This window comes from Rhea americana, unplaced genomic scaffold (assembly GCF_003343005.1).
Source record: "Rhea americana isolate MKP2758 unplaced genomic scaffold, rheAme1 scaffold_211, whole genome shotgun sequence".
NCBI classification, from domain to species: Eukaryota; Metazoa; Chordata; class Aves; order Rheiformes; family Rheidae; genus Rhea; species Rhea americana.
The window spans coordinates 1,210,435-1,237,387 of NW_028186269.1; the positions used below are offsets into that span (position 1 = coordinate 1,210,435).

Sequence of the window (26,953 nt, forward strand, 5' to 3'; positions counted from 1 at the left end):
CGGCGCGGGCGGCCGCGCTCGGGCCACTGCCGCGGGCGCAGCCGCGGGGACTCGCTGGCTCCCAGTCAAGCGCCCGGCTCAGTCCCCGGGGCAGAACTGACAGGAGCTCACGGCACGATGGAGCTCACTCAGTCTTTCTGCTGCGTCCAAGTCCAGCCGAAGTTACTTTACTGGTCTGGTTCCTGGCACTGTAAATCCTACCAGTTCCCAGAGGAAGCTCCAGTAAGACTGAACTGGAAACATGGCTGGGAACACAAATCCGCTATGAAGCTCAGCACMGTTCAGTGCAACCTTTCTGCATAYGCCTCGGCTGGACCAGCCSGGTGCACACTGCACCGCTGCAGCATCTCTTCTCCCTTCCCCTTTGGTGGGAGCAGGAAGCACGAATTGAGAGCAGAAGCAAAACACCCACCTAGAGATAATAGAGCCTGCCAGGCTCTATTTCGTCGTTCACTGCAAGTACAGTCCTGACTGCACGTTAAAAGAGGCAATAATTGTTATATTTGCAAAGCCTAGAACTGAAGCACGAACACGTTCACATGGAGGAACCCCACACGAGGGCCCACGGGGTGAACGGTTTTCAGCTCCCAGGAGGGGCCGCAGCTGTTTGAGCAACAGTGCAGACACAAAAGCTCCAAGCAGTGCTTGTGACCGCAGTATTTGGCRCACCCATCTGCTCACCCCCTCATATTTTGGGAGCTCTTAACAGGTGGGTGGCTGTTGTTTGAGATGCCCTGCTCAAATCCCACCTATTTCAATTAAACTTGCTAATGAATTACCAGATTTCTGGCTTAAAATTAACACCTGATTAGAAGTTGCCTACTCTTCACAAAAATTACCAGAACATYAAAGTATCTATTACAGAGGAGGAAGAATGTAAAGACAACTCCACCCCTCCAAAAAAGGGGGGCATTACTGAAATTATGACATATATGAACTGTAGACACATTTTCCAGCATAATCTTGTAGTCCTTMTGGGTTTCTCCCAACTTCTGAGATTGTCAGACATCAAAACTGCCCACGGGGCTGGAAGCTCTGTTTTTCCAGGGCATGCATAACTGGCAACCAGAATTCAACCAAATACTTGAACTGCAGCAAAGGCCGCAGTAAAGCTTATACATTAAAATTATCCATGCTCCACACCCATGCAAGGGCTTTTGTTGGAAGTCACAGATCAGCCATTAAAAGCCATGTAAAAAAGGTACAGTTCATTAAACTGGATGCTCATGGAACATCACTGAAAAAGAAAGGCAAATCAGCCAAGACTACTGGTAAACATTTTGTAAAAGATTTATTTAAGTATCATTTATCACAAAGAAGAAAATACATATAAGATTAAAGGCATGCAACCATCTTCCACATTTCTACATTTTTCTTGCATTTGCAGCACATTGTAATACAACTCTGGGCCAAACTCGCTTCTTCCTGTAAAATACTATGTTTCAAGACATATGATAACAAAAAAAGTCCACAATAAGGTAAGATAACATATGAGAAAAGTGCAAAGTTAAAAAAAAAAAACAATCATGTATATACCACATTCAAACCCCCTCCCCCTCCAAGGAGTGGATAAAGGCAAACTCATTTTGCTGCACGATCAGATTGTCTTTATGAACTACTTTACAAAAAAATTAATATAAATTAAGGGCACGATCCTGCAGACACTTATGTTCGTAGCTAACTTTTGCCATGGACCGGCTTGACTGTTATTATTAAAAGCCAAAAGTTAGTCACATGCATAAGTTCTTGCATCGTAAGGCCCTAAGGCAATAAAATGTTTTAAGAGCGTTAAGGAGAACAAAAACTAAAGCAAACAGAAAATCATTCCCAGATGTGTTTTGCTTAATAAGTTTATATCAAACATTTAAACAGAACAGTTTGCTCCTAAAGCCCTGAATATTTCTATTACTTAAGCAGTTTTGCAAGATTAAAAGACAAAACTCCCAAGAAGCTGGTACAGATGTTAATTAACATAAAGGTTTCTTCAGGCAGGTATGTAAGGAGGTGGAGGTTCTTTCTCAGGCATCTTCACTGCCATTTCATAGGTTGGCAGAACATACTAAAGAGAAGACATTAACAAGATTAATGCAGGTTTAGGGAAAAAAAAAAGTTATACCGCATCAAGAACTTAATTCTCCTGTAGGCAAGTTTTTAGAAGACCTCACTGATATTTCCACTAAGCCAGTGAGAAGGAAGCAAAAGAGGGTGCAGAAGTAATTTATTATTCTGTTGAATTTAAGTTCAAGTCATTAGTTCCATCTCACTGCCTCTTGGTTTTGCAAGCAGCAAGGACGGTTTTGGCAAGTACAGTTAGAAAGCTTCCCTCTGCTACGGGGAAGAAAAAAAAAAAAGATTTTTCTCTAAGACTCCTCTTTTACATGCACAGCTCAGAAGCAATCCATCTTAACATTAGCCATTTCAACTTTTGAAATCTTTCTATTTAGAAAGCTGGACAAGACTTGCAAACTATGGACGCTGTTCTTATGCTTCAAAAATTAAACAATTGTGGCTCCTTTCACCTATATTAAAAAAAAAAAAAAGAGAAAAAAAAGATTTTACCTGTGGAGGAGCTTCAAAAGCAGGGTACACTGCTATCTCCGGCAAATTTCTGTTGCTGATATATTTATAGCAGTTCCATACACAGTTAATTAGATATGCCTGAAAGAGACATTTGTGTTTTAAATATGTCCTATCCATTAGCTTATGCAGAAATAAAATGCTAGGTTACAGTCATAGAAAAAAAAGAAACAATAAAAACAAGCTAAATCAATACTTCTGAGGGATGGATCCTAATTAACAGATTTCCGCACACACATACATTATCTCCATTTAGTCTTGCTATTGAAGTGATTCAGACAGGATGAACTATGTGCTTTTTAGTAAGAGAATTTGCTGATCAATTCAGCTAATCTATTTGCCTCAAATTATTCCCTGACTTATGTTTCTGTGAATCCTTGTCCAAGCTGCCACTACAAGKAATACAGACCAACAGCAAGTTCCTGCTCGTCTTTGAATTATCATTAGTATTCATCCAATTGCTAGCGCAAAGAAGGGAAAGAACAGAAAGTTAGAGACAAAAAGGAGAAGAGGATACAGTAAACCAGCCTGAACTTCAATTCAGCATWAACTGCTGTGGAATCACACACTGTCATGCTCTAATGAGGTTTATGTTTCTATTAACCTGCATAACATTTTTTCCTGTATTTTCCCCCGGTAAATTAGTACRTGCCTATACACAAGGTACTGAATTTCAAAAAATCAATGCAAGAAATATTTTCTACATTAGCTTTGTACTTTATGCCACCAAGTAGAAATTCTGCTTGGAGAAAGTATAGAAAACAAGAATTCCTCTGCAATTTTGTTTTTTWAAATTCAAGTTGAATGCAATTAAAAGTAGTCATAGCTATATTACGAACTCATTTTTCTAACTAATACTTTTGCCTACATAAGAGTTTTGTAAGTCAGATGAATATCTCTGTATTTATTTCCTTCAAAACAGAAGCAACTAGTCGTATGACCCACCTGCAGGAAAGAAGATGCACTAACCTATGCATTTTTTTCCTTCCAAAATACATCCCCTGGTTTGGTAGGTATAGTATGAGATTTAAAATTTCATTTAGAAAGCTTGTATGCACTAATTCAATGTTACTTCATAACAAGCTTAATTTCATTATATACTAAGTTTGTCTCAATACATGGAAAAGACTACTTCCAGACTTTGTGCCTGTCTACTGCCTACTCAAAAGCTAGAACTACATAAACACGCCCCACTGAACACAGTATAGAAGTAGTTTTATGTACTGGTGTTTTCAAAGACTGAAATCATAATGTAACAGAACATCGTAACGATTCTATCAAAGTAGTTCTTAACTCAGCAAATTTCCACATACTGATAGCACTTCACATAACTCATAAAACAAGCACATGCTTGAATTGTAACTCACCTTCAAAATGATAAATAAAGCGAACGACACCAGAACAATAAACAAGAGACAGCTAGAGTCCAGGGCAAGGAGATCATCTTTGTAAGGAAAATCTGGCTGTTTAAGAAAAAGGGAGGGAAGAGAAAGGGAGGAGACAAGCATGATCATCACACTTCCACAAATGCAACAGGAAGACACCCAACCTTAGCACCACATGAAGCAAGCTGTCATACAAACTGCTCAAACAAAAACTATGAAAAGGTCAGTTTCTCACTTGCTCCATCTTTATCCCCCCACAAGGTATAATATTTATCCTGCCCCTGCCCTCGCAAGGGCGGATTACTACAGAAAAGCACTACCAGTAAAGAAGCCTTGCGACCTTCCACATGCCGAGCYATTTCCTCTGTCTCATGCTAACAGAGACCTCCACGAGCCTTCTTTGTAAACGGCTGCAGACCCTCGGTCCCACAGAGGAAGAGTATGACATTTGTATGAATGGTCCTCTATCTGACAGCTCTTCAATGAGTCAGTACTGACTACCTCCAGTCAGACCAACCAGTTACACCTGTACATTCAGTGGGAAAGTTATCCCCAAGCTTCAAAGGAAGAGATACCAAAACACTTAAGTGTTTCTGCGAAGTCTGAACTCTTCCCCCTAAGTGCAATAACAGGGACTCTCTCCAACACCAGCCCAAAATTTATCTCCATTTTCAAAGGAATTTTTAAAGCATCCACTTGGACRCATCTAAACACCACCCAGAAAGAGCTTGTGATCCAATCCAATTGAGGGCCATGGAGTCCTTTTGCAGTTAAGTCACAGGCAGCATTAATGAGAACTCCATTACAGWCTTTTGAAAAAGACAGTGTTGCAAAATCAGAAGAGTCACATTCAGCGCAAAAAGGAACCCTCAGAGCATCATATTCTATCCCATGATGTTGTAGACCCCACCTCATAAATCTTTATATATAAATAGATAGTAGAGTATAGGTAAAGTAGTATATTTTATTTATGTATCTATATATAGATGTATTAAAAACACACACAAAAAAAAGCCCCACGCACTTTAACCTACAGTAGCAAACCTGCCAAAGAACTGAACCGCTCAGTTCAGGTCATCTTTGTTTCTCGCCTATACGTAGCATGGATAGTTTAAACCACTATCTCCCTCAGTAAACATTTCTTTTCTCTCCTTGGCTTTACATTTAGGGAACAATTGATACCTTCAGCCCTTCCACCTCTGGTAAGTTCTCAATTCTCATAATCACCCTAGCAGCCTTCCTTTACAGTTCCTGCTGCAGTCCMAACTCCTCTTCCTTAAGCACCGGAAGGTAAATACAGGTCAGTCAGTTATAAAACCAAAGTTTTACTTCAAGTGTTAAACGCTAATATGAGCTGAAAAAAGACTTACCAACTGATCCAGGTAATCCTTGATTCTGGGCAAATATGTAAGAGAACTGATGGCAACCAGACAACTGAGCACAAAGTCAAAGAGCTGGTAACAGAAGAATGGGATCAGCCAGCCCACACGATGCTAAAGGAAAAAATAAACAAAAAGCAAGCCTGTAGGGTATTTAATCCTAAATTCAAGTAGCAACCTTAAAACAATTGACTATAAATATACTTACAGCAATTGCACCATACACCATCATTGCACTGATTGTGAACATGAGGAGAGAGATTGCAAATAGAACACAGGCATTTTCTGAATTAAAAAAAAAAAAATAAGTATCAGTCCTTTCCTATAGTTATCATATTGCAGTTAACAAGTACACAAGCTGTTACTATGAGCTGTTCTAACCCAACTGTTTCATTTGTGCAAACTGGCAGCAGCTGACCTGAGTAACTCAGACCTCTACTAATCAAGATCTAGTCAAGGAAAACCAGCAGGCATTTGGAAAAAAGATGTTTGCCTTAATCAAAAAGGCTGAATTAAGATCAGCCACACCAATCAGAGACCTGACAAAGTTTGATAATAATGCAGCATAATGATGCTTACTCATAATATGTCAGTGCTCAAGCTGTGTGGGTAATTAACTCCACAACTAGATGGAGTTTTAAGTAAGGTTACTACAACATCAACCTCTATACTATCAAATGGTTTGCTTATATAATGCAGTCATTGGGAGTGGGAGCTGCACTCTTCCTTAAAGTAACATCAAGGAAAACAGAAGAATCAGAAACCAAACAGTCAAATTCAGGACACTCATGGAAAATGAAAGATAAGTTCTCCTTTTGCATCATAGTTACTAATGACAGAAGCACAGCTGCTTTCCAGAGGTTAGATTACACTCACTTTCCTACAGCAACCACAGCATATACTTTTAAACTGGTTTCTTTTCCAGTTTTTAACAGTTTAAGTGTTGTAGTTCATGTTTTAAGAGAGTCTGAAACCAAACTTGTGGTTCCCAAGCTTGAAAGAGAACAACAACCGAGAATATTAACTTTCTAATCTGCAAATGAATTGAAAAGATCTATTATAGAAGCACTGATGTACACAATTCAGTACAGGATAACAACATCCACATACATAGATGGCATCAAGGAGGCRGCCTTCCTGTATCTGAAGAGCACTGTGTTGATAAGCAAGTGCTCTTAGTACTTAGCAACAGTTATATCAATAGCAAGTCCACAGAAGAAGAAAACCCCCACACAACAGAATTTTGATTCTGCATGTGGATAATGTCCCTTCCCACACACAAAATCCTTCAGCTTACATCCCAACATGCAGAACAAGAATTTTACTGAGTCAAAACACAAGCACTAGCCATTTTAGGCTGAAGAGCAGAGACAACACCTTCAGCGTGCACCAACATTTGTTTCAAAACACACAACATTTTTACAGRTATCAGTTGTCATTTTGCTTAGTATCTTGGCTTTATTAAGTATTTGATCTTTGCTCCCACTTGGATTGCTTTACTCCTACGAGTTGCTGTTACAGTTCAGAAGTGGCAGTACCACTCGAGTCAGGCCCTGAATAATTAACAGACTGTGAACTAGTACTCTCAAAATCCAAGTTTGTGATGATAGTACAGCACTATCTCCATTTTCTCCCTGAAAGAGTACAGACCGTAAGTCTTGAGAAACATCCAAGTGACTATGTAGCCCAGTTATCCCTATATTCTCTCTCTCCTCCACAAACTGCACTTTTAATATAATGCAATGCCCTGAGACAAGACACATCAGAAAAGCCATTCAGCTATTCCTGCACTTTTAAAAGCAAAAAAGCAAGCATACAATTATGGTCTTAAAATACTAGATTAGTCTTTGTAATGACTAAGTTTAATTGTAGTATGATGTGTGAAGTATCATCTATAGTGATAAACCAAAGAATAGTTTTAATTTTGCACATAATGATTTGTTCTGTTGTTGTTTCTCCTCTATGCTGAGGTTTAAGAGCAAGAAGTACTTCAGTTTTAATTAAATGCTTGACCTGGAAGTTTCTTCTGCTTTTCCTCAAAAGATGACCTTTTTCTTTGTTCAGATTCAAACACAATAGCTCTTCAGGTCTTTTATTAAAGCTAAGAGTAGCACTAGAAATTTCAAAACTTGTTAAATACTGATTTTTTTGTCTTTTCTGTTTTGCTGTCATAGTAAGGATGGTAGAGTTTTATGGAGAAAAYTAGAGATGTTACATCTGTACTTCAGGACTCAAAACACTAAAAGGTTAAGAAGTCTTTAGCAATCATATCATTCAAGAGTATTTGGAAGTAATATGAAGTAAAAATAATACACCACGAATGTCTTTTTCTCCTTTCAAGTTAGTGGAACTTAATCCCAGAATATTTCAAAAAGCATTCAGAAAACAAAAAGACAATCTTATTTAAAATCTTTTTACATGCTTTATACTTTATTTTCTAATTGAACAGCAAATACTTATACACCTACCAGCCATTCGCTCAGAAGCATAGTAATTTCCAATGACTTCATACTGGATATCAACAGTTGGCATTATGTTTGGATGAGTTACTTCTACAGTCAGCAAGATGCCCATCAGCAAGTTCACCACCTGAGAAAGATCAGTTAGTTACCTAGAAGTTATTTACAGTACAACACCTAAATCTTAAGGACACACTAATATATCTTTTGAGTTAGAAACAAGCTCTTCGCTCTACCTTTAGGAGGTCAAAAAAAAACCAGAATAGCTTAAAATTAACTAAATCAGCTTTAAATTTATTTATTTTTTTTTATTTTATTTTTTTTAAACACATAGGAAAACCCAGAAAACCCCCACACAAACCCAAAACACAGTACTGGACACTTGCTAGTTTTAATGAAACACAACTAAGTAACGTTCTATCCATTTAGTTTTGTCATTTGAATCCCTGCAAGCCTCATCCATCCTCTTCATTTGCAGTGTATTGAATGCACAGACTTGAACAGGAAATAGTTAAAATAGACTGGGAAGAAAAAAAAAAGGTACAATAACAGACACAATGAGACACATTTGTAAAGTTTCTGCTTCCTACAGCTGGAAGGCAGAGTTAACTCTAACACTATGCACTAACAGTATACTGTACTCTACTCTTGCAAACAGTGGTGRGTGTCAATCAGTAACAGCAGATACACAGAAAGCATAGAGGATAAGGGACAACTTATGCTTGCAGCTCCAATCCTCAGATATAGCTTACTTTCCAGTTGACCCGATGTTATAGTTTTAAGGAGGTGGGGGAGAAGGGTACTGGATCACTTCCCTTCCAAGATCATTGATTAAATCCACAAGTGTTTATTAAACACTAGTCAAACGAAAGAAAGAATTCTTACTCAGGAAGACTCAATTTCAAAAATCTAGGCATTAARCATTGGCTATATGCTTACCAGTCATTTTCCTTACTTATACACTGCTGTTAAAAAAATGACTGTTTCCCCATTCTGGTACATATCAGAAATGCTTCCAATAAGAAATTGCATTCATAGCATTTATAGCCAATTCAAGATTCACAGGAGTACAGTTTGATATTAGTATCTGGAGAGATAGGACAAGACTATGCAGAATAGCAGAAGGCCTTCACAATGTTATTCAGGTTGAGCACGCACGCAAGTGGCTTTATGGTAGGCGATGGCAGCGGGCAAGCGACCAGTGCAGAGCTCCCMAGTCAGCCTCATCTTCCCACTGCCGAGTGCATTTCCCTGCCTCACTGCAGAAACACTATCTCCTCAGAAGAGGATGACGCCAGTTTGCAGTTGCTAACTTAAGAATTTCTACCAAATGTTTCTTCTTTTACCAGTACGATTTTAAGATTTGTTTTTAGGTTTCTGAGAGCCGGTGGAGATTACTGAAAGCATAAGCAAGGTTAAGTGTTCTTTCTGCAGAAATCAAAGTTGATACTATTGTAGACATGTTATCACACCATCATGTTTTAGATTAACTTATTAGAAATTCAGCTTACCATTTCACAAGTTACTGAACACTATTCTAATTACTAGAGCTTCATTTCCCTAACCTGAAATATGGTAAAAGGGAAACAGGAAATGAAAGTGTCAAAAACCATTAAAGTCACGAATGTAACACTTACTTGTTTCACCGATTCCAACTCGAAATCAAAAAGCCAATTAACACTCCATGGTTTCCAGTGCTGCATTGTTGCTAATTTATGAATTATACTATAGCACTGAACAATTCATAATGTTCAACATACGAATTTCAATTAAGATTTATCAAAACGCCCAGATCAGGAGCCATTGTAAGCAAAACAAAAACAAACAAACAAACAAACTTACAACTCTTTCATAGAAGCATGGTAACAGCAAGATTACACTTGTGCAATTTTTTCCCCTCCTCCTCCTGTCAGCTCCATAGTATAAGCAAATGGAAGAGCAAGAGTATGCTTGCATTACAAAGTATCTATCTTCCAAGCTTAGCAGAGTATTCTCATTACGAACAGAACATTTTCACAAGAGGCCTATACAGAAAAGGAATCAGAGAAGTCTGAAGATATTAGAAAACCTGCATCCTAAAAAGTCTTGAATAGTCATTACACAGTAGATAGTATAGGTAACATTTCAGAAGTGCCAGCAGTCCCCATCCTAGTCTTCCCAAATAAGTCAAAAAAGCATGTTCAAGTTTTTAATTAAAAGGTGTTTCAATCAGGATTAAAAAGCTCAATTGAGTTTCACTGTAAGTATTACATAGAGTAATTGAACAAGTGTATTTTGCACTTGAAACGGACATACYTGAACTCAAACAGATTTGGAGAAAACATATTCCTCTTTACCTTCTCCCCCCAAATTTAACAGATGGTATTAAAGTTAAAAGTCAGCAATTATGAACTAGTAACACACACATTACTTCTCTGGATGATCAGAGCTCCAAACACCGCACAGGACAACAAGCATTAACTTCTGGATTGATGACTTGTTATCTCCACAATATGCATTTAATACCCRATCAAGTGCTTTGCATCTGTAGAAGCCTGAAAATGAAGTCTTTCATGAACAGGTCAGAGGAGGGAAGTTGTCATGTACTACTACACTTTCATCTTCCTCTTACTATTGTAATATTTTTCTTTAAACATATTTATTAAAAAAGTGCTTTTTGATGAGATATTGAGAGAACAGTTCAAGTAGATGAGCATTTTAAAGCTTCTACTATTGGCAAGATTAGCAGAAAAAAAAACAAACTAGTTAAGACTTCTTTACTTCTGAAAGTTTTACTCAGCTAGTCTCAGGGAACTGARAGTCTGTGGAGATCATCCTGACCCTTCTGCAATCCAGTAGCAATTGCATCATTTTGACTGCATCACTGAAGTTTGTTGCCAGAATGAAACAACCACTCCCTCCAAAACAATGCTATTACTTYTAGACTGTTTATTGAACTCTGATCTCATTCTGCAAATGCAGTGTTCATGTTTCCGGTTTCTGGAAAGCACTGTACCTAATAAGAAGGTTTACAAGAAGAAAGGAGCTTCAAAGACACATGTTTGCAATTATGAAGCAAYGATTTTTTTAAAAAAAAACTTCCTACACAGTACAGCAGTGGATGTTACAGGGTAAAGCAAACTACGCTAGTTCTGGAACTCAAGCACAAGTCCTCTAGGAATTTTTTCAAAAAAAATTGCAAAGATAATTTATCAATATATCAGAAGCAGTGGTGGAATATGGACTGAAGTATGCTTATGTGAGGCAGGACAACTGTTTCCCATGGCAGTTGGATCACAGAACACCAACATCAGGCATTTTAGAAAGTAATATTCTTGCTCTCTAGAGTCACAGGCATACATAATAAGGACAGTGATATATAACACTGTTTTAATGAGATAGGTTAGTTTGATGCAAGATCTAATAGTATACAAATAAGAATAGAAAGATGCCTAAAGAAACAGTTACACAGAAATAACACGCGTATTAAATAGCCAAGTCTCTTATCTTACTAAGACATCTGGAATAGATTGCTACAAGACTCCATTTTATGTTTGGTATCAAATTCCTTCAGGACTAAACAGCATGAGAACACAAAGTATCCAGCAAACACAAGCTGACCAAGATTTTTTCACTAACACAAAACTATTGTTGAACCAAGTATTCTCCCCTGCCAAAAGCCTCCCTCTCCCTCAAAAAGGTTATTTTGCTGTAACTTACAAAAATAAGTACTTCTAAAAAAAAAAAAAAAGAAAAAATCTATTTAATAGTCTTACAAGTTAGTGTCAGATAGACTAAAATTAAGATATACATAGATGATTCATTAATCAGGAACATGCCTAAGCAACCTAACATTTTCTAAAATATTGAATGACTTTGGTATGTTAGTCAGTAGTAAGATTAGTTTCATTTGCACCGTTCGAGTCATAGTTAACTTTCAAAATGCTGGAATTGTAGCTAAATTCTTATATAAACCATTAGACACAGCAAGATCTCCTAGGGTCTTATGAAATGAAAAGTCTTATTTCAGTTAAAAAAAAAAAAAGAAGTTAACAGCTTTCAGACAATTATCACATTTTTCCAGCTGGCATCTGGAAAGAACTCGATACAACATTTTCAAGGTACAGTTTAATATAAAGTGCCTGGTGCACTTTATAGCAAAACACAGCTACAAAGCACTTTGTGTGCAACCAGCTACTGAAAATCTACATTTTTCCCTCCAGTCCTCTAGCCCACAGTCACTGAATCTGCTGCAGTTACACAAGAGATTAAAGGAACACTTTGTCTCAATCACCACTCCATGCTCTGAAGCAGTGATGTCTCAAGTCACAGGTGTACTTTTCACCATCCATAAGCAGTTCAGATTCAAGAAGGCAGAAAAGACACTGCATTCCTAGTCAAAAAGGAAGGGAAGCACAGGAAGTCAGGAAGAAAACAGAAGGGCTGCAGGATCTGTGGCCAATGAACATACCTTCCTCCCTCCACTTAAGTTCCTCTGTTTCTATATAGTCTTGCTATCAGGAAATGAAAGTGTAGAAGGCAATAAGGTGCAACCATTTCATAACAAGGATGAATGCCTCCTTAGTGTTGAGGATTTATACTTTTAACTGAAGTACTGGAAGTATATTGTTGAACTCGCATTATGAACACAGGATAGAACTTCCACAAGTTTCGAGGTGCTGCGGCCGGGGGGGGGGGGGAACTAAACCAAAAAACCCAGCACTCTAATAGACTTTAAGTTTTAATATTAGTTCATACAAAATATGAGAAATCAACAAGACATTATCCAACCCTTCATCTGAAAAAGAAATATCCCTCATCAAATTTTCTGTTTCACTCATCTCACTCTACACCTAACCTCATCTTCTATTCCCTTCTCCTGCTATTTTGTCCTTTGCCCGTACATTGTCTGTAAATGGAACAACTGAGAGGCTGGGGGGGGGGGAAATCTTTTAGTACTTACTGAAGAGAGACTGTAAGTTCTCTATACTTAAGTCTCCATACATTTCCACTCCTATAAAGCAGCTTCTACAAGCACTTCACATCAGGAGGTGAAAAATTAATTCTTCATTCTGTTCTCTTCTTTACCCTTCCCCAAAGGGTAAGATTTTGGTCACAGCTGTAGGAGACTAGAAAAGTTGTAATACTGTAATACAGCTCATTAACTATCCTCACATTTCCACTGTCCATTGGAAGTAAGGGGAAGGAAAGAAGCGCTTTGAATACAGTGGAACTTAGTTACTCCAGAGTTTGATATTAGGTTTTTCGTACTCGTTTTCACATTTCTATTTCACTGTAGTTCAAAGACTTCTTTTTTTTTTTTTTTTTTTWRAAAAAAAAAAGGTTAGAGCTTCACCATCACAACCCCTGTAGAAAAAGCATCCAAGGGTCAGGAAATAAAAGACATTTTCCTCTAGTAAGAAGTTTCTGTAGTTCATCACCAACTCTGTGCTCAGAGAACATACAGAATGACAGAAAACTTCCCTTTCTACAAAGCTGTTCAAGAGAAGGTGCTAGCATTGCTTTTGAGATCCTAACTTTCCCCTCAAATGTTACATACTAAAGGGAATCATATCTAGTCATTTTATTCTCAGTTTACCCTAAACRCCAGCCTCCTCAAATGCTAGTATAGCTCTTCTCTTCCAAGAGATTCACTCAATACCGTTTGATGCATATAAAGGAAGGAAGATTTGATCCTTTCAATCTAATTAAAGGGGGGGGGGAGCCAAATGAACAGAGATAGCAACAAGAATCCCTCAGAAAAACATATCACAAAACAAAACTCTAGCTTCGTTTTATTTCTCTAACCACAGCAAAAAAGGTCACCCCCTCACGGGCACAACTGCGGTTTAACGAGCCCAAAGGACCCCCCAGGAAGGAAAAGGGGMCTAAGCCGTGCCAGACTTCGTGAAACTCGTGCAGCTTCCCACGTCCGAGGCAGCGCCGAGCCAACCACACAGGACGGTTACGGCGGAGAGCAGGACGGCGGCTGACCCCCGAAGGAGGAGGGCGACGCAGAAGGGCCGAGGCGGAACCCCCGGCGCCCACCGAGACCCCCCACTCCCCCGGCGCCCCCCACCGAAAACACCGCCCCCTCAGCCTCGTTTGCNAGCGCCGAGCCAACCACACAGGACGGTTACGGCGGAGAGCAGGACGGCGGCTGACCCCCGAAGGAGGAGGGCGACGCAGAAGGGCCGAGGCGGAAGACCGGGCAACGGCCGAATTCCCACGCATGCGCGCTGCGCACCACCGAAAACACCGCCCCCTCAGCCYCGTTTGCTGCCCCCCACGCGAGTCTCTCACCATGTACCAGGTGCCCAGGATAATGGTGCCGGTCCGCACATGGCAGCAGCCACAGCAACGGGTACTGTAGAACCGGTCCCGACTCCGCTTGAACGTCATGGTCACAACGCCGCCAGCCTCCCTCCTCCCGGCCAGCCGCTCGCCGTCTGCAGCCACTTCCCCCTACAGCTGAGTGCCGTAAAACCCCCGGGACCGCGTCACCGCCGCTCTGACCAATCAGCGGCCGACAGCGGCGGCGCGGGGCGTGGCTGCGGGACGGCGCCCGCGTCGCCGTGGCAACGAGCGATCGGCGGCGCCGCGGGCCAATCACAGCCCCCCAAAGCGCCACACGCGCTCGCTCACCTGCGGCGGCGGCCGCGGCCCACCTGAGGCGAGGCCCGGCGGCCCYGCGGCAGGTGTGCCGCCGTCCGCCATCTTGGGGCGGCGCATTCTCCCCGGCAGCCGCCTAGGGGCCGATGCCTCTTGTTGTGGCGCGGCCCGCGGGGCCAGCGCCGCCCGCCGTCTGCCCCGCTTGGGGCAGAGCGCCTGGTGYTCCCCCTAGCAGCACCCATGGGGTCTGGGCCAAGGCGGGGAGCCCGTGTTCGGGCTCAGAGCGGCAGCCCAGGCAGGAGGAGGGTAGGGTTGGGTTGCGCAGCACCCCTCAGCCCTTCTTTAAACTAAATCGTCTTCTCAGTAGGCCCCCAAATGACCCGGCTTTGGGTGCTACCGAGGTGCCACAGTTTCCACTGAGAAACAGTGTTCTAGGGGGTTAAATTYACTTTATGTCCTTTAGCAGGAAATCCTCGGGTTAAATTGTTACTGCTGCATGTTAGGTGGTGGCGCAGTGAGATGGTACCTGATAAAAGGATGAACAGAAGAGCTGTGTTTCTGTCCACAGAGATGCTTCGCTTTTTGTGTGTCGGAGTCCCTGTTTGCGAATGGCAACTGATAATACTTCCTGGGGCCCCTGAACACTACGGGTGCTGCTGGAGAGATGCGTTAATTAGGAACGCTACCTGCGACCGAGTTCTCCCTTCGCAGAGGTGTGCGATGGGAGGTTGCTCCAGCGTCTGCAAGGAGAGTGTCTGCTGTCCGTGTCTCCAGCAGGGCCTTCGAGCTTCCCGTGGCACGAGGACGGCCGGTGCTCTTTGCAAGCCGGCGCTGCTGCACTGATACAGATACACAGATGGTTTATGTAAACCCTGGTGCAGCTGCGAGCGTTTCCTCTTGGCTGCATACAGCCAATCTGAGAYGCTCGTAGAACATAAATATTTGCTGTGCATGTAGACGGTAAGATAGACATCGTATGTCAGAATTACTCTGAGGAGTTTTTTCACTCTGAACAACGCGAAGATAATGAGGGTGACTCTTCCGTGCTTTTGATATATTCCAGATCCTACAATCGGCACATCTTACTGTTTTAACTACTTAGTCTATTTTTAAACATGAAGTGTTACTGAGTCGTTTGAAATGATTTACTTAAGGCTTTAAAACTGACCTTTTTATTTTAAATCCCATGTGTTTCATAATTGGTGTTTTTTTTCCCTTAGGGCATATTATTTTTGAATAAACATGTTGTAAGTGCTGCTAAGACTGTTCTAATGGTCCTATTATAAACTATTGTGTGTTTTTTTAGTGCTCCTAATGTTCTCAGCCCTGGGCACAGATGCTTAGTTATCAACAGACTCTCATTTAATGCAGTAAAAAATGACTAATTTTAATCAACATGYATGCACGGACATAAATAAATAGAAAAAGAATGTGTATTTTGTTGTAACCAGTAGTTTGTAAGTCAGTTTTCTCAYGCGGCATGTTGGGAAGCCTAAGTCAACTATTTCTGCAGCATGCGTGTTTGTATTGATTAGGTTGTTCCTGCAGGGTTAGGAGAGGTTCTCCCTCCTGTTGGTCTGTCCCTGTTTAAAGAGGAATCCATAGGGCWAGACAGAATGAGACAGATGAGAAAGCAGGCTTCTCTGGCTTGGGTTAGGATATCCACTTGGAATTACCTAGATCCCATTCTCTGAAAGAGTTATTAGGGTTAAGTTTTTTAACTAAAATCCTGTGGCTGGACACTTTACCTTGACTGGTGTCTTGCAGCTCTCATGTCAGGCTCAGATCTTCAGGGTTACTTTCACAAGATGAAAGAAGTCTCAATTCAGTGTTCATATCTTTGTCACTAGGCTGAGAGTAAGAAGTGATGTGACTCCCATGAGCGTCACTGCTTGTTATACCCTGCAGACAACAAAGATACTGAGAATAATAATGTGAATGTCATTCAGCATCACCGAGCAGCTTTCCACAGCAGGATAGATGGATGTGGAATTATTCAGTGGGCAAAAAACTCTCAATTTTCTGCTCCTTTACCAAAAAAAAAAAAAGTGTATATATATATATATATAAAAGTGCAGTTTGAGAGTGATTCAATTGTTTCTGTAACTGTGGGAAGACAGGCTAGGATAATAATTTTAGTTTTATGAAAGATCTCAGTTCTTCCCTGCCACTAGCTGCCTAGATGACCTCAGGCAAGACACTTTCCCTTTTTGAGGCTAAGTATGTTAATAATTCTGAAGAACTCAGTTTACAGGCATGGCAGCCAGAGTAAAATCTCAGAGAGACAGAAGGGATTGGTCCTAAACTTTTCTTCCCAAATAGCAGAGATCTTGACATTGTGGGAGCAAATTGTCCRCTTATGCAGCAATAAGGATAAAAACTTTAAACCTGCTAATCAGAAGCAGCTGCAAAAGAATAATTCAGGTGCCTTTACCTAGGATGACACTTAAYTCCTTCTTCCTTCTCAGCAGGTAGGAGGGAAGGAAGAAGGTTTGACATCAAGATGTTCTTTATTAGCCAAGCTAGTTAGCTTTTCCAAAATCTGTCTCTAGATAGGAGGTTTGAACTTCTTTCTCAGAAGTACATGGCAATTTTTTTTACCAAACRCATTTTTTTGAATAATCATATTCCAAAATAATATAAAGATATGTGTGACAGCAGAATAGCTGGGATTGTGCTAAAGAACGTATCGGGTAGCATTCTCCTTCAACTTCTGTCRAAAAAGTAAACCAAACACCTGTAAGATGTCAGAACAATACAGCACTCAGACTGTTTGAAACAGATTTTTATAATTCCACACTCYCTCCCTTTTATTCCATTCCTCAATCAATCCCTAGCTAAAAAGTCTTGGGTTGGACTTATGTTGTAATCATTACATCTTGTCTGCCTGCGCTGATCTATTGTCCGGTTGCTTATGAAAGCCTGGGCTGCTATTCTACTTAAGCATTTTGTTTSTATGTGTGTATGAGGGGAAGTCTGCAAAGAATGAGCTGATAACCATATGTAGCCTTCATGGCCATACTTCACAGCACTCGATAAAGAATATACTGTCCTATTTGGGGCTGAGAAACTGAGGCACAGTGAGATGAAGTGATTTGACCAACACCGCAAAGGGTAGTGAAAGTGACAGGAACATCAAGCAAGTCTCCTGTCCAGTGGCTACTTTGCCAGGGAATAAAAGCTAAAATGAAGAACATGTAGAATCTCTTTCATCCCAAATAATCACTGACACTTGATTACAGTAACAAGCTACTTTTATCATTTGTTTTTGTATCTTGACTCTATGCTTCTCTGCTATTTGACCTTATCAGGAAAAAGAAGAAAAGTAGCTTTGCTTCTTAGACATATTTTCCAACCAAATAACCATTTTTTAAATTAAAAAAAGAAACCTCTAAGATTTTCAAAAACACAGAGAAACTAATGTCTTCACATAAATACTGCAGTATGAAACATCATACTCCTTCAACAGAATTTAGAAAAGTCAATAGAATTGGTGCAGAAGATGTGAAAATACCTGGGCTGAAAGCATAAGCATGGATTGGCTTTTTTTTTTTTCCTTAAAAAAAAGATAAAAAGGTATTGGAGTAAAAGCAAAGCATTCACGTATCAGTGAAGGAAAAAAATAAACCCTAAAATAAATTAGTCAAGAGAGAAACTTTCCTATTGGTGACTCACACAGTGAAATCCTAGATACTCTGAAGTCAGCATTAGGAATTTCACCAGCCTTTTTCTTCAAGATGGATTCTACTAGAAGAAAACAATCTGGAGATTCAGTGGTTTCTTGTAAAGGAGATAAGAATGTAGTAAGAATGTATCCCTTGAATTTTGTGGTTATTGGATTTTATCTTTTGTTTTTTGAATTAATCGCCACCACTTTGGGGTTCTTAATGTAATGCTCCAATCTTCTGTACTTTTTGTTCAAGTTGATTATTGCAAGAATATGAATTATCTTTTACCAGCAAGAGTCAATTGAACTCAGTTCCAACCCCTTTAACTTGTAACAGATGGATCAGAAAGTCAGAGTTAGAAAAGCAGCTAAAATATGACAGCATGACGTAAAACTTTTATTAGCACAAGACTGTTTCTGAGTTATTCATTGTACTATCAAACACTGAAGAAAAAGTCTTGTATTCATTTACAGAATCAAAAAGATCTGCTAAAAGAGCTGTAGCTCCTTTTAATCAGGCTCCATATAGTTGAGGAACAATAAAAATGTCTAAAAATAATGTACAACATTTTCCTCAATCTAAAATAGTACTTGCAAGTTCAGATATCTCAGTACTTTCACATGACTAAGAGTGAGCGCTGTCTCCCTCTGGAAAATGGAAATCTTTTGTACTTACTGGCAATCTCCCCCTTCCAGCGCAGAGCCCAGACTTGCCTTTCATTAATCTTGGCAGGGTGAGCAGCAGCCTGGGGAGCAGAATGCTACCAGCGCAACGAAGTGGGAAGAGTTACCTACTGGAGATGTGTTATTTCTTTAAACACTGGCTGTTTGAATCTGTTTGCAGTTTTGGATGTAGGAAAAGAGTCCCAGAAAGAACACAGTGGCAGGCAGCTGACACAGTCAGAAGTGCTTGATAAAATCATTTATCATGCATCTCTACAGCTTTTTACACATGTACTGAGAACCACTACCAAAGGAAAATATTACATGCATACAGAAATCAAAGACTGACATAAAATCAAGTTCACCACATTTCTAGAAGTCTCTGGATGGGACAATACAACCGTCTGTTATTGTTACAGTGCCTTTTTCCTGAAAAGCTGCCATGAGTTTATTTCTGGGACCAATGGATTACAGTTTCCTTTCAGCTGGGGAGGACCCTTCCTTTGTAGATAAGAACATCTGCAAAGCACAATGTCAAGGATGGCACATGCTGGAAAGTGCAATTTGCCTCCAAAAGACCCGTAGGTCTATCTGTTCTGATTCTATTTTCACAGAAGACAAGACATCCTATCCCCAACCTTTCTAGCCCACCGCTTATAAAACCCTCTCTCCTCACAAGGAGTCAGCTACTCTTAGAGAAGTCTCAGTACTATTATGGAGCAGGTCTTTATTGTTTGCATGGTAAACAAATTATTTTCTGCCAAGTAATTAACATTACCAAATACTCAGCCCATGCAGATGTGTCACGTATACCATTGGTCTGTAGACTGGGTGCAACCTTGTTATTATATAAACAGATAATTACAGAGCAGTGGGCTAAATTCCTCATTGAGGTCTCCCCACTTAAACCTAGCAATGTTTCACCAAGGTCTGAGCATGAAGCAAAGYTTCAGCTGTAAGTAAACCCAACTTCATAGATCAGGAGTTCATCAGTTAAAGCATCAACCACATCTTCATTCTTGAGATACTGTCTTAAGGAGCTATCACTTATGGATATAGTTCYATCACTAGAGACATAGCCAATCTCCTAACTTCAAAAGACTTCCCACAAGAAAAGAATATCATTAGAAAAATAGAACGGACTGAGTTTAAGAGAGAGTTGGAACTTAAAACAGTGTGGTTCAACTCTCACAGGTACTGCTGTAGCAATTAATTCCTTGCTCCTAAGCAGACCATAGCTGTTCTCACAGCCACACTTCACCTCACCTCCCACACTGTGGCAACACCAGAGGCTTGATTTCTAGCTGCTGGGCCATCTGCAAGTGCAGGGAAAGCATTTGGCTGTTACTACATGTGCCACTCCAGCAACTGATAAATCCYTCAGGAAAAAAAACAAGAGGAGCCAGTTGGATCTGGCCCATGAACTAGCAATGAGACTACACTGGGCTGCTAAATGACCAGAGAGAGGCTACTCTAGATCTATCCCTCTAAGAGATAAACTATGCAAAAGATTAAAATATTCAGGTATATAGCAATCAATGCTAAAGCTTGTGGGAGAGATGTTAAATCTCACATCTGAGGGCTTATGCCAGCCTCCAACTAGTAAAGATCAGATAGGGCCTACCAGGATGAGAGCATCAAGCACATTCAACACTCTTGCTGCCAGAAACAGCATATTGGATGGATGATATGGGCAGAGCACTAATTCCAAGAGCAGGAAAGATATCTGAAAAGCAYAGAAACCAGCAAGTAGCTAAGCATGCAGTGAGGAAAGGAAAGGGAATTTCACAAAGGAGTCCAAGGTCTGCTTTTCAAAGGTGCTGGCCAACTGCAGAGGCCGTTTGTTACATGGAGCTATGGTTTCTCAGCCTCCAAGGACTAGGAAGTGAAAGATTAGAATTTAACAGCTGCTGAGTGCTTTTTTGTTTTGTTTTGTTTTGAACTCAGCCCTCTCACTGAGGAACCAGACCTTCAGCACAATTTCTTCCTTGGGGCATCCCTGGAAGCAGCACTGCGAAAGCCCCAGGAACAACTACAGCCACATTAATCAAATGTCATCTAACATACCCTTTCTGCTACTCACAGCAGTGGTATTGATACAACAGATGAATCACACAACAGGGTATCACCACCAAATTTAGCATAAAYACAGTTTTGCAATTATTTAGAAATACAATTTAGGAAAGCCCATGTATTTAGTGGTAGCGATTATCTTCTTTACTATGCTAGTGTCTACATCCAAATGTAGTATTAGATAAGGTGCTGATATTAAGTACTGAGCCCATCTGTATTACAGTGGTAACGTCCCATCTATAAAACAGTGTAGCCAGAAAAATATACACCTGTGCGGATACCATGAATGTCAGTAAGAGTTYTACTGATGAATTTGACAGAAAAAGTGGGTGATATGATTTACTGCTTCTTGTCATCAGAATCACAGAGAATGTACAAGTGTTAAATGTCCCAATTGTTCTTTTATTCCAACAACAAAAGACCATCAATAGGTTTTCGTTAACAAAAACAGGGTTCAGATGAAGGAAAACTCTTAAAAAACATGTACAGTATCTCCTCAGAAGACTGAAAAGGAAGTGGTTTTTAGCCAAAACATTCTTGCTCTTACTCACACAAATACGAACTAATTAAAATAAAATTGCTCATGAGTGCTGGGATTTGGGCAAAAGTTTTGATTTTTATTATAAAAACAATGAACATTTGAAGTACTGTAACATGTTGAAATAAAAAAAAAAAGATTATATAGACAGCCTGCAAGCAAAGAGAGAAATATAAATGAAATCTAGAGTCTACAAATATTTAAATATTTAATCTCCTTCACTCTTCTTCTCTCTCTCGCTCTCTCTCCTTTTTTTTTTTGATGACAGAGGTTATCGTCAATGCTAAATAAAGACCTTGGGCAACATCCTGGTCACAATGAGGTCAATGGATGTTTTCCACTGGCTTCAGAGTTAGAATTTTACTCATTGCCTACATGCTCATTAAGCCATCTTCTGTATMATTGAACTTGTTACACTTGTTTCTCCAGCAAGGCCATGTAACTTCTTGTTATGCATTTGCTTTGAACCAGTTCCTTTCCAGATAAAAAATCATTTGATCTATTCATTCCATTCAGGAATTGCCTACATTTTTCTTACATCAAGACATGCAGATTCTAGACAGCAGACAGCTAAGATCTATTTGACTCACTTCACCTGTTTGTCTGAAATAATCCTGCCTTGCTAAACTTCAGGGCACACTGTAAAGGTAGCATCCCTAAAAATCACAGCAGAAGAGAACTGTCCTTTTACATACAGTAATGACATTTAAATACATATATACATTGCTGTGGTTAATTGCTTATTTGAAGGACACAGCTCCTTTGAAAGCTATGGAACAGATGAAGACTATCAGGTAAAGATGTTGAGCTTTAGGTAGCTCAAACAAGCCAGTGTCAGGGACTGGATGGCTGAAATACAGAGCTCTCCTCTGGCTCAGCAGTACTAACAGGAGTGCTGCTGTGGAAGTACAACACTGTCAACATCCATGGTTACTCAGTGTCCTACAATGAAATGCATTTCAGAGCATCAGACTAATCCCTATGAATGAGCATATGTTTAACATACATCAGTAATTGTAATCTTCCCACACAATCTCCAAAAGCACAAGGTGAAATGCAGATGGAGATCTGAAAAATCAATCGTTAACTCCTTCAAGGTAGCACTTCTAAAATGCGTCAAGCTGAGGTACTTTCTCAGGACAGTCTGAAGAAACCAATGCACTTACCATCAATGCTGCAGCTCCTCTAGGCATAAAGGGCTTCGGTTTTTAGTGGTGTCAGTCTGGTGCTGTTATAAACCACAGGATTCAATTGTAATATATTCCCTCCTCCTTGCTATAAGCCCTCTTGACAATGAAAAATACATGCTCTTCAGTAGGTACTAAACTGATTTAAAAAAATTCATTCACAAATGTAATTTATATTAAAATACTTAAGTAACAAAAAGATAAAAATTTCCAAACATCAGATTAGAAAGACGATCTCAGAAAGCTACTTCAATCTACTATAAGTAYAGCAAATGCAACATGCTTTGGACACGCAAACTTTAAACTTTAGCCCTCCATGAAAAACTGAGGAAAACAAAAAGGTTTATACCATCTTTCCAAGTAGGTTTACAACCTTCTTTAGAAATTTTCACTTGTGGAGCAAGCTAGCCTGAGCATAGGGTGAAAAGCATAAATACGTCAATGTATGAGGCAGAAGTTTGACTGTAGCAGCCAACAAGAATTTAAAAGATTTGTGAAGTTTGAAAATGATGTGTTATTCTCTCTTAGTCGCTGAACAATGCTTTCTTCTGTACATTATTAGCCTGTCAATAAGCACATCTGCAAAAATACCAGAGGAGACCAGACCAACTGGTGGATCCTCCCTGGAATCAAAGTACAGTCACAGGCAGCTCTGGAGCTCCGACCATTCCTACAACAGCAGGTAACATTACAAATTGACAAACAGTGTGACAGTGAAAAACTGAAAGGATTTAATGCAACCGGTCAAAATCCACTCAACAGTTTTTTAATCACAGGCAGCAATTTGTTATTAACAGCCATTCTGTTTTGACATCACCTTCTGGGCACAGTGTGCCCATTCTCTCCGTTCACTCACATGCTCTCATTCTCTCTAGCTCACTGCTCCTGTTCTCCTCTTCCACCTGCTGGGAAGTCTTCTAGATCCTCTCTTTGCTTCGGGCTCAGGGCAGCATCGCCGAAAGCAGAATCCTTGCAGCTAATCAGCATGCCTGCCCCCACTTGGTTTTCACTCTGTCAGCTACACAGCTCCCTCAAGTCTCTTTCTTCATTTTCTTCCTCTTCCTCCTCTCCTTCTTTCCAGGTACATCTACCATACAGACAACAGGGGCCATTACACAACTCTTCCACTGCACAATCATGTCCTTAGGAACTGTCTGCTTTTAGTCCGAAGCAGGGCACTTTGTGATTCTCAGATATATTTTACATTGGCCACTTTCTTACAAGGCTAATCCAAAGTCACTGGCAGGGCTCTGAATGCTTTTGGTGGGCTCTGACTCACACATACATTTACTAGTGCCCTTCTGTTTCATAACAGTGCTGTGCAGAAATTACTCCCACTAAGTGTAAAAGTAGTTCTGCTCATTAACTCTGACAGGAGAAGGAAAAGATATTTGTCATACGGAAAGTTAAAAATATTATAGAGCCTCCTTAAGAACTAATATACATGACTAAAGGACAAGCATTTACTATATTTGTTTAAAAAATGCATTTGTGAACATTTCCCAGATTATGCATTATTCTGAAACAAATGCATCAAAAGTGCAAAACCCATCACTTACCGATATTGGGTGAATTATTAGCCACATCCAAGGATATTTTGAAAGAAGCACAGACTGTATCACTGCTATGATTTGTAGACATCAACTCCCTCGGGCCTTCCTTTGCTCTTGCTTCCAAACATTGCTGGGCCTTAATTGAAACAATACGCTTCACTAAGCATGTGAATTAAACGAAGCATATGCAAGTACAAAATATGAGAGAAAATGCCATTATTGGAGGGAATTAGGGTATTTAAAGAAAATGCTGGACAAATTAATTTTAAAAGAATTAGGCTGGTATGTCCTCTATGCCTCCTGTTTGCTTTTTCTTTTCAGAATGGATTAAACTGCTGAAATGGTCTTTCATTACCATCTTTCCCTTATTCTCCCCAGCAGACAGATGATTAGCAAAACACTGAGGTGAAAGTACTGTTGTTGTACAGTGAGACTGAAGGCTAAGATGACCCCAACTAGCTGCTAAATGACCTGAGTCTACAGAAATATTGGATGAACAACTTTATATATCTGGCTTCATAATTTATTATTTCACTCTTGTATATATCTCTCTTCAAGAAGTGCTTGCACAGCAGTGGGCAATGACATGCAAAACAAACTCCTTTTAGCCAATCATAAATGCACCAGTAGGAATTAAATTTATTCATTAAGGTATATACACAACTAAAGTGACTAATTGGATGGGCAAGAGAGAGAATAGCCTGGCCGCCCTTGGGTGATTCATGGGCTGTCCTAATGACCATTTGAAGGTCACTGACTGTGTGCACTGAATTATGTAAAAGCTCTTCCTTTAAGCTGGGAGCATCCTTGGATCATTGCTGTAYATGGAGCAACAGGGAGCAAAATTATCTCAAGGATCAGGAGAGACCACAAGTGGTTGCAAGGGAAAGATCAATGATACTACACTGCTGTTAAGTGTCCTGAGCAATTTACATAGGGACAAAGTGAAAAAAAATATTTCTGAAAGACTGGTCCCCCCACTCCACTTCTCATTCCACAGAKCTGTAAGTACATCACAGCTAAATGGACTGGTCCAAACACCAATTTTATACTCTTTTTTTTTTTTTGTACTTCCAATCCCAAATGAGCTGACAGCTTTTTCCACAGCTTCTCTCTGTTGCAATCTGATGACATTTTTGTCTCAATAAGCTTTTCACTGGTATAAAATTGGTCTTGTTTTACCTTCACTAGCTTGCAGGAACCACCTCCGTATATTGTTAAAAATGTCTTTAGGTGACCTTCCAACATAAATAAAACATAGCCCAGTGGTACAGTATACACAGCATACATTTCCTTTCACTATGCCTGAGAAAGCTTCCCCTCCACCCCCATTTAAAGCCATCTGCCTCTGTCTGTACTGCAAAATCAAACTATTCTGTAGATATGTTAGGGAATATCACGTTGAAAAAATAACACTGATCACTGTGTTCACACTTCTTTTATGGGAGGATGGGGGAAAGAAAAGAAAAGAGGAAGCCAGAAGATGAAGAGGAGGAAAAAACAGCTCTAGTAACATCGTTTTAATAWAGAAGACAACCCCCTGCTCCTGGAAAACTAAATGCTACTCTGAGGAAATGAGACTCACATGTATCAGTCCAGCTCTACCCTTCACTTCCTTCACTTCAATTTTCTTCTTCTTCCGCTGCGTTTTGCTTTCGTGTCCAGAAAGACAGAAATGAACATCTTCTTTGCCTTTTGACAAACCCTAAAAGCATTAGAGATTTTATAACAGAAAGTCTGGGACAGTGAATTCACTGATTAAATGCTTTTTTCAGGAAACTGGTTATCCCTAGGACTGTGTGCTGACACTGTACAAGCTGTGCCTCTCTCTGGATGAGGTGCACGCCTTGGTGCAAGACAGCTGTTTGCAAAAGCTCAACTTGCTTCTCTCACTACTGCCAAAGAGCACTATTTGCCTTGGTTTCTAACGARTGTTTAAATAGCAAACCTTGTCCTTCCACCTGTCCACTCAAACTATGACTGTATTACCAGCATCAAATCCTCTCACTTAAATACTTTGGGGACATCTGCAATGGAGTGAAGGGTGCTGCTAGCTGTGGACTCTAAACATCTTAAAACCCAAGCATTCAAGAAAATCTGCTGCAATAGAAAAAGCTAATTTATGCAACATGGCAAACACCATATGCTTACTGGTCAGGATAGCAGTGTCATATGGATGATAAACTCCCAGAATCAGCTGACCCATCCGATTAAGTGGTTAGACTTAAACAAAGTGCCCCAGACTTAAACAAAGTGCCCCAAACAAGTAAGCTCTGGTGGGACTGCGAAATACTTTCCACTGCCACCTCCTTCGGCTCCACGCTCACTGTATGTCCACTGAGTCTGTACCTCCAGCTCTGGCTCTCACAGAAGGCTCAGGGGAAGGGAGCCTGCCAATATGAAAAGGCCCCTGCAGCAGGGGAGTTCCTGCTCCTGGAGGAACCAGGCTCTAGTGCTGGACTGGATGCCCCAGCTGGCTGGCTCTGACCTCCAAAAGGAGGAGGTCTCCCACAGTCACTAAAGCCACTGCTCACCTTCTCCTTCTCATCTCCCATCTGATGCTCCTCATCTCCTGTCCAGTTTCCCCACTCCTCCGTGGGAGCCTTCCAGTCAGAGTCAAGGTCAATTGCTGAAGGATCATCTATTAAAATAAGCATATGAATGTTACTTTCAAATCCATATTATTTCCTAGGCTTTTACTAGTAACATAATGTCTGCAAAGAATATTGATCATCTTGCTCTTTTTTGATGGGATGTTTGAGTGTGCGTATGTGCACATGCATTTTAAACATATGTAAATAAGTATACATTGACAGCTAATTCACAATAAATGACTGCAATCTTCAGGACAGGAATAAAATTAAAAGAAAGGCAAAAAAAA

The 26,953-nt window shown here is 40.2% G+C and overlaps 2 protein-coding genes across 2 annotated transcripts in view; both read right to left on the bottom strand.

Moving 5' to 3' along the window:
* Nucleotides 1-1,272: 1,272 nt before the first annotated feature.
* On the bottom strand, nucleotides 1,273-14,250 carry LAPTM4A (lysosomal protein transmembrane 4 alpha). Its single transcript, XM_085304879.1, has 7 exons — nucleotides 14,083-14,250; nucleotides 7,810-7,930; nucleotides 5,550-5,626; nucleotides 5,333-5,455; nucleotides 3,945-4,040; nucleotides 2,560-2,658; nucleotides 1,273-2,059 (listed from the first exon to the last, which is right to left on the bottom strand). Exons 1-7 carry the CDS (start codon nucleotides 14,179-14,181, stop codon nucleotides 1,985-1,987), a joined length of 690 nt encoding a protein of 229 aa, XP_085161005.1. The 5' UTR covers nucleotides 14,182-14,250; the 3' UTR covers nucleotides 1,273-1,984.
* Nucleotides 14,251-21,175: 6,925 nt separating this feature from the next.
* LOC146595897 (uncharacterized) overlaps nucleotides 21,176-26,953 on the bottom strand; it is a 22,205-nt gene continuing 16,427 nt past the window's right edge. The window contains exons 8-11 of the mRNA XM_085304873.1: nucleotides 26,607-26,713; nucleotides 25,658-25,777; nucleotides 24,079-24,208; nucleotides 21,176-23,606 (exon numbers count right to left, since the gene is read on the bottom strand). Coding sequence (XP_085160999.1) covers nucleotides 23,551-23,606; nucleotides 24,079-24,208; nucleotides 25,658-25,777; nucleotides 26,607-26,713 — 413 coding nt within the window. The 3' untranslated portion in view covers nucleotides 21,176-23,550. The remainder of the gene's footprint in view (nucleotides 23,607-24,078; nucleotides 24,209-25,657; nucleotides 25,778-26,606; nucleotides 26,714-26,953) is intronic.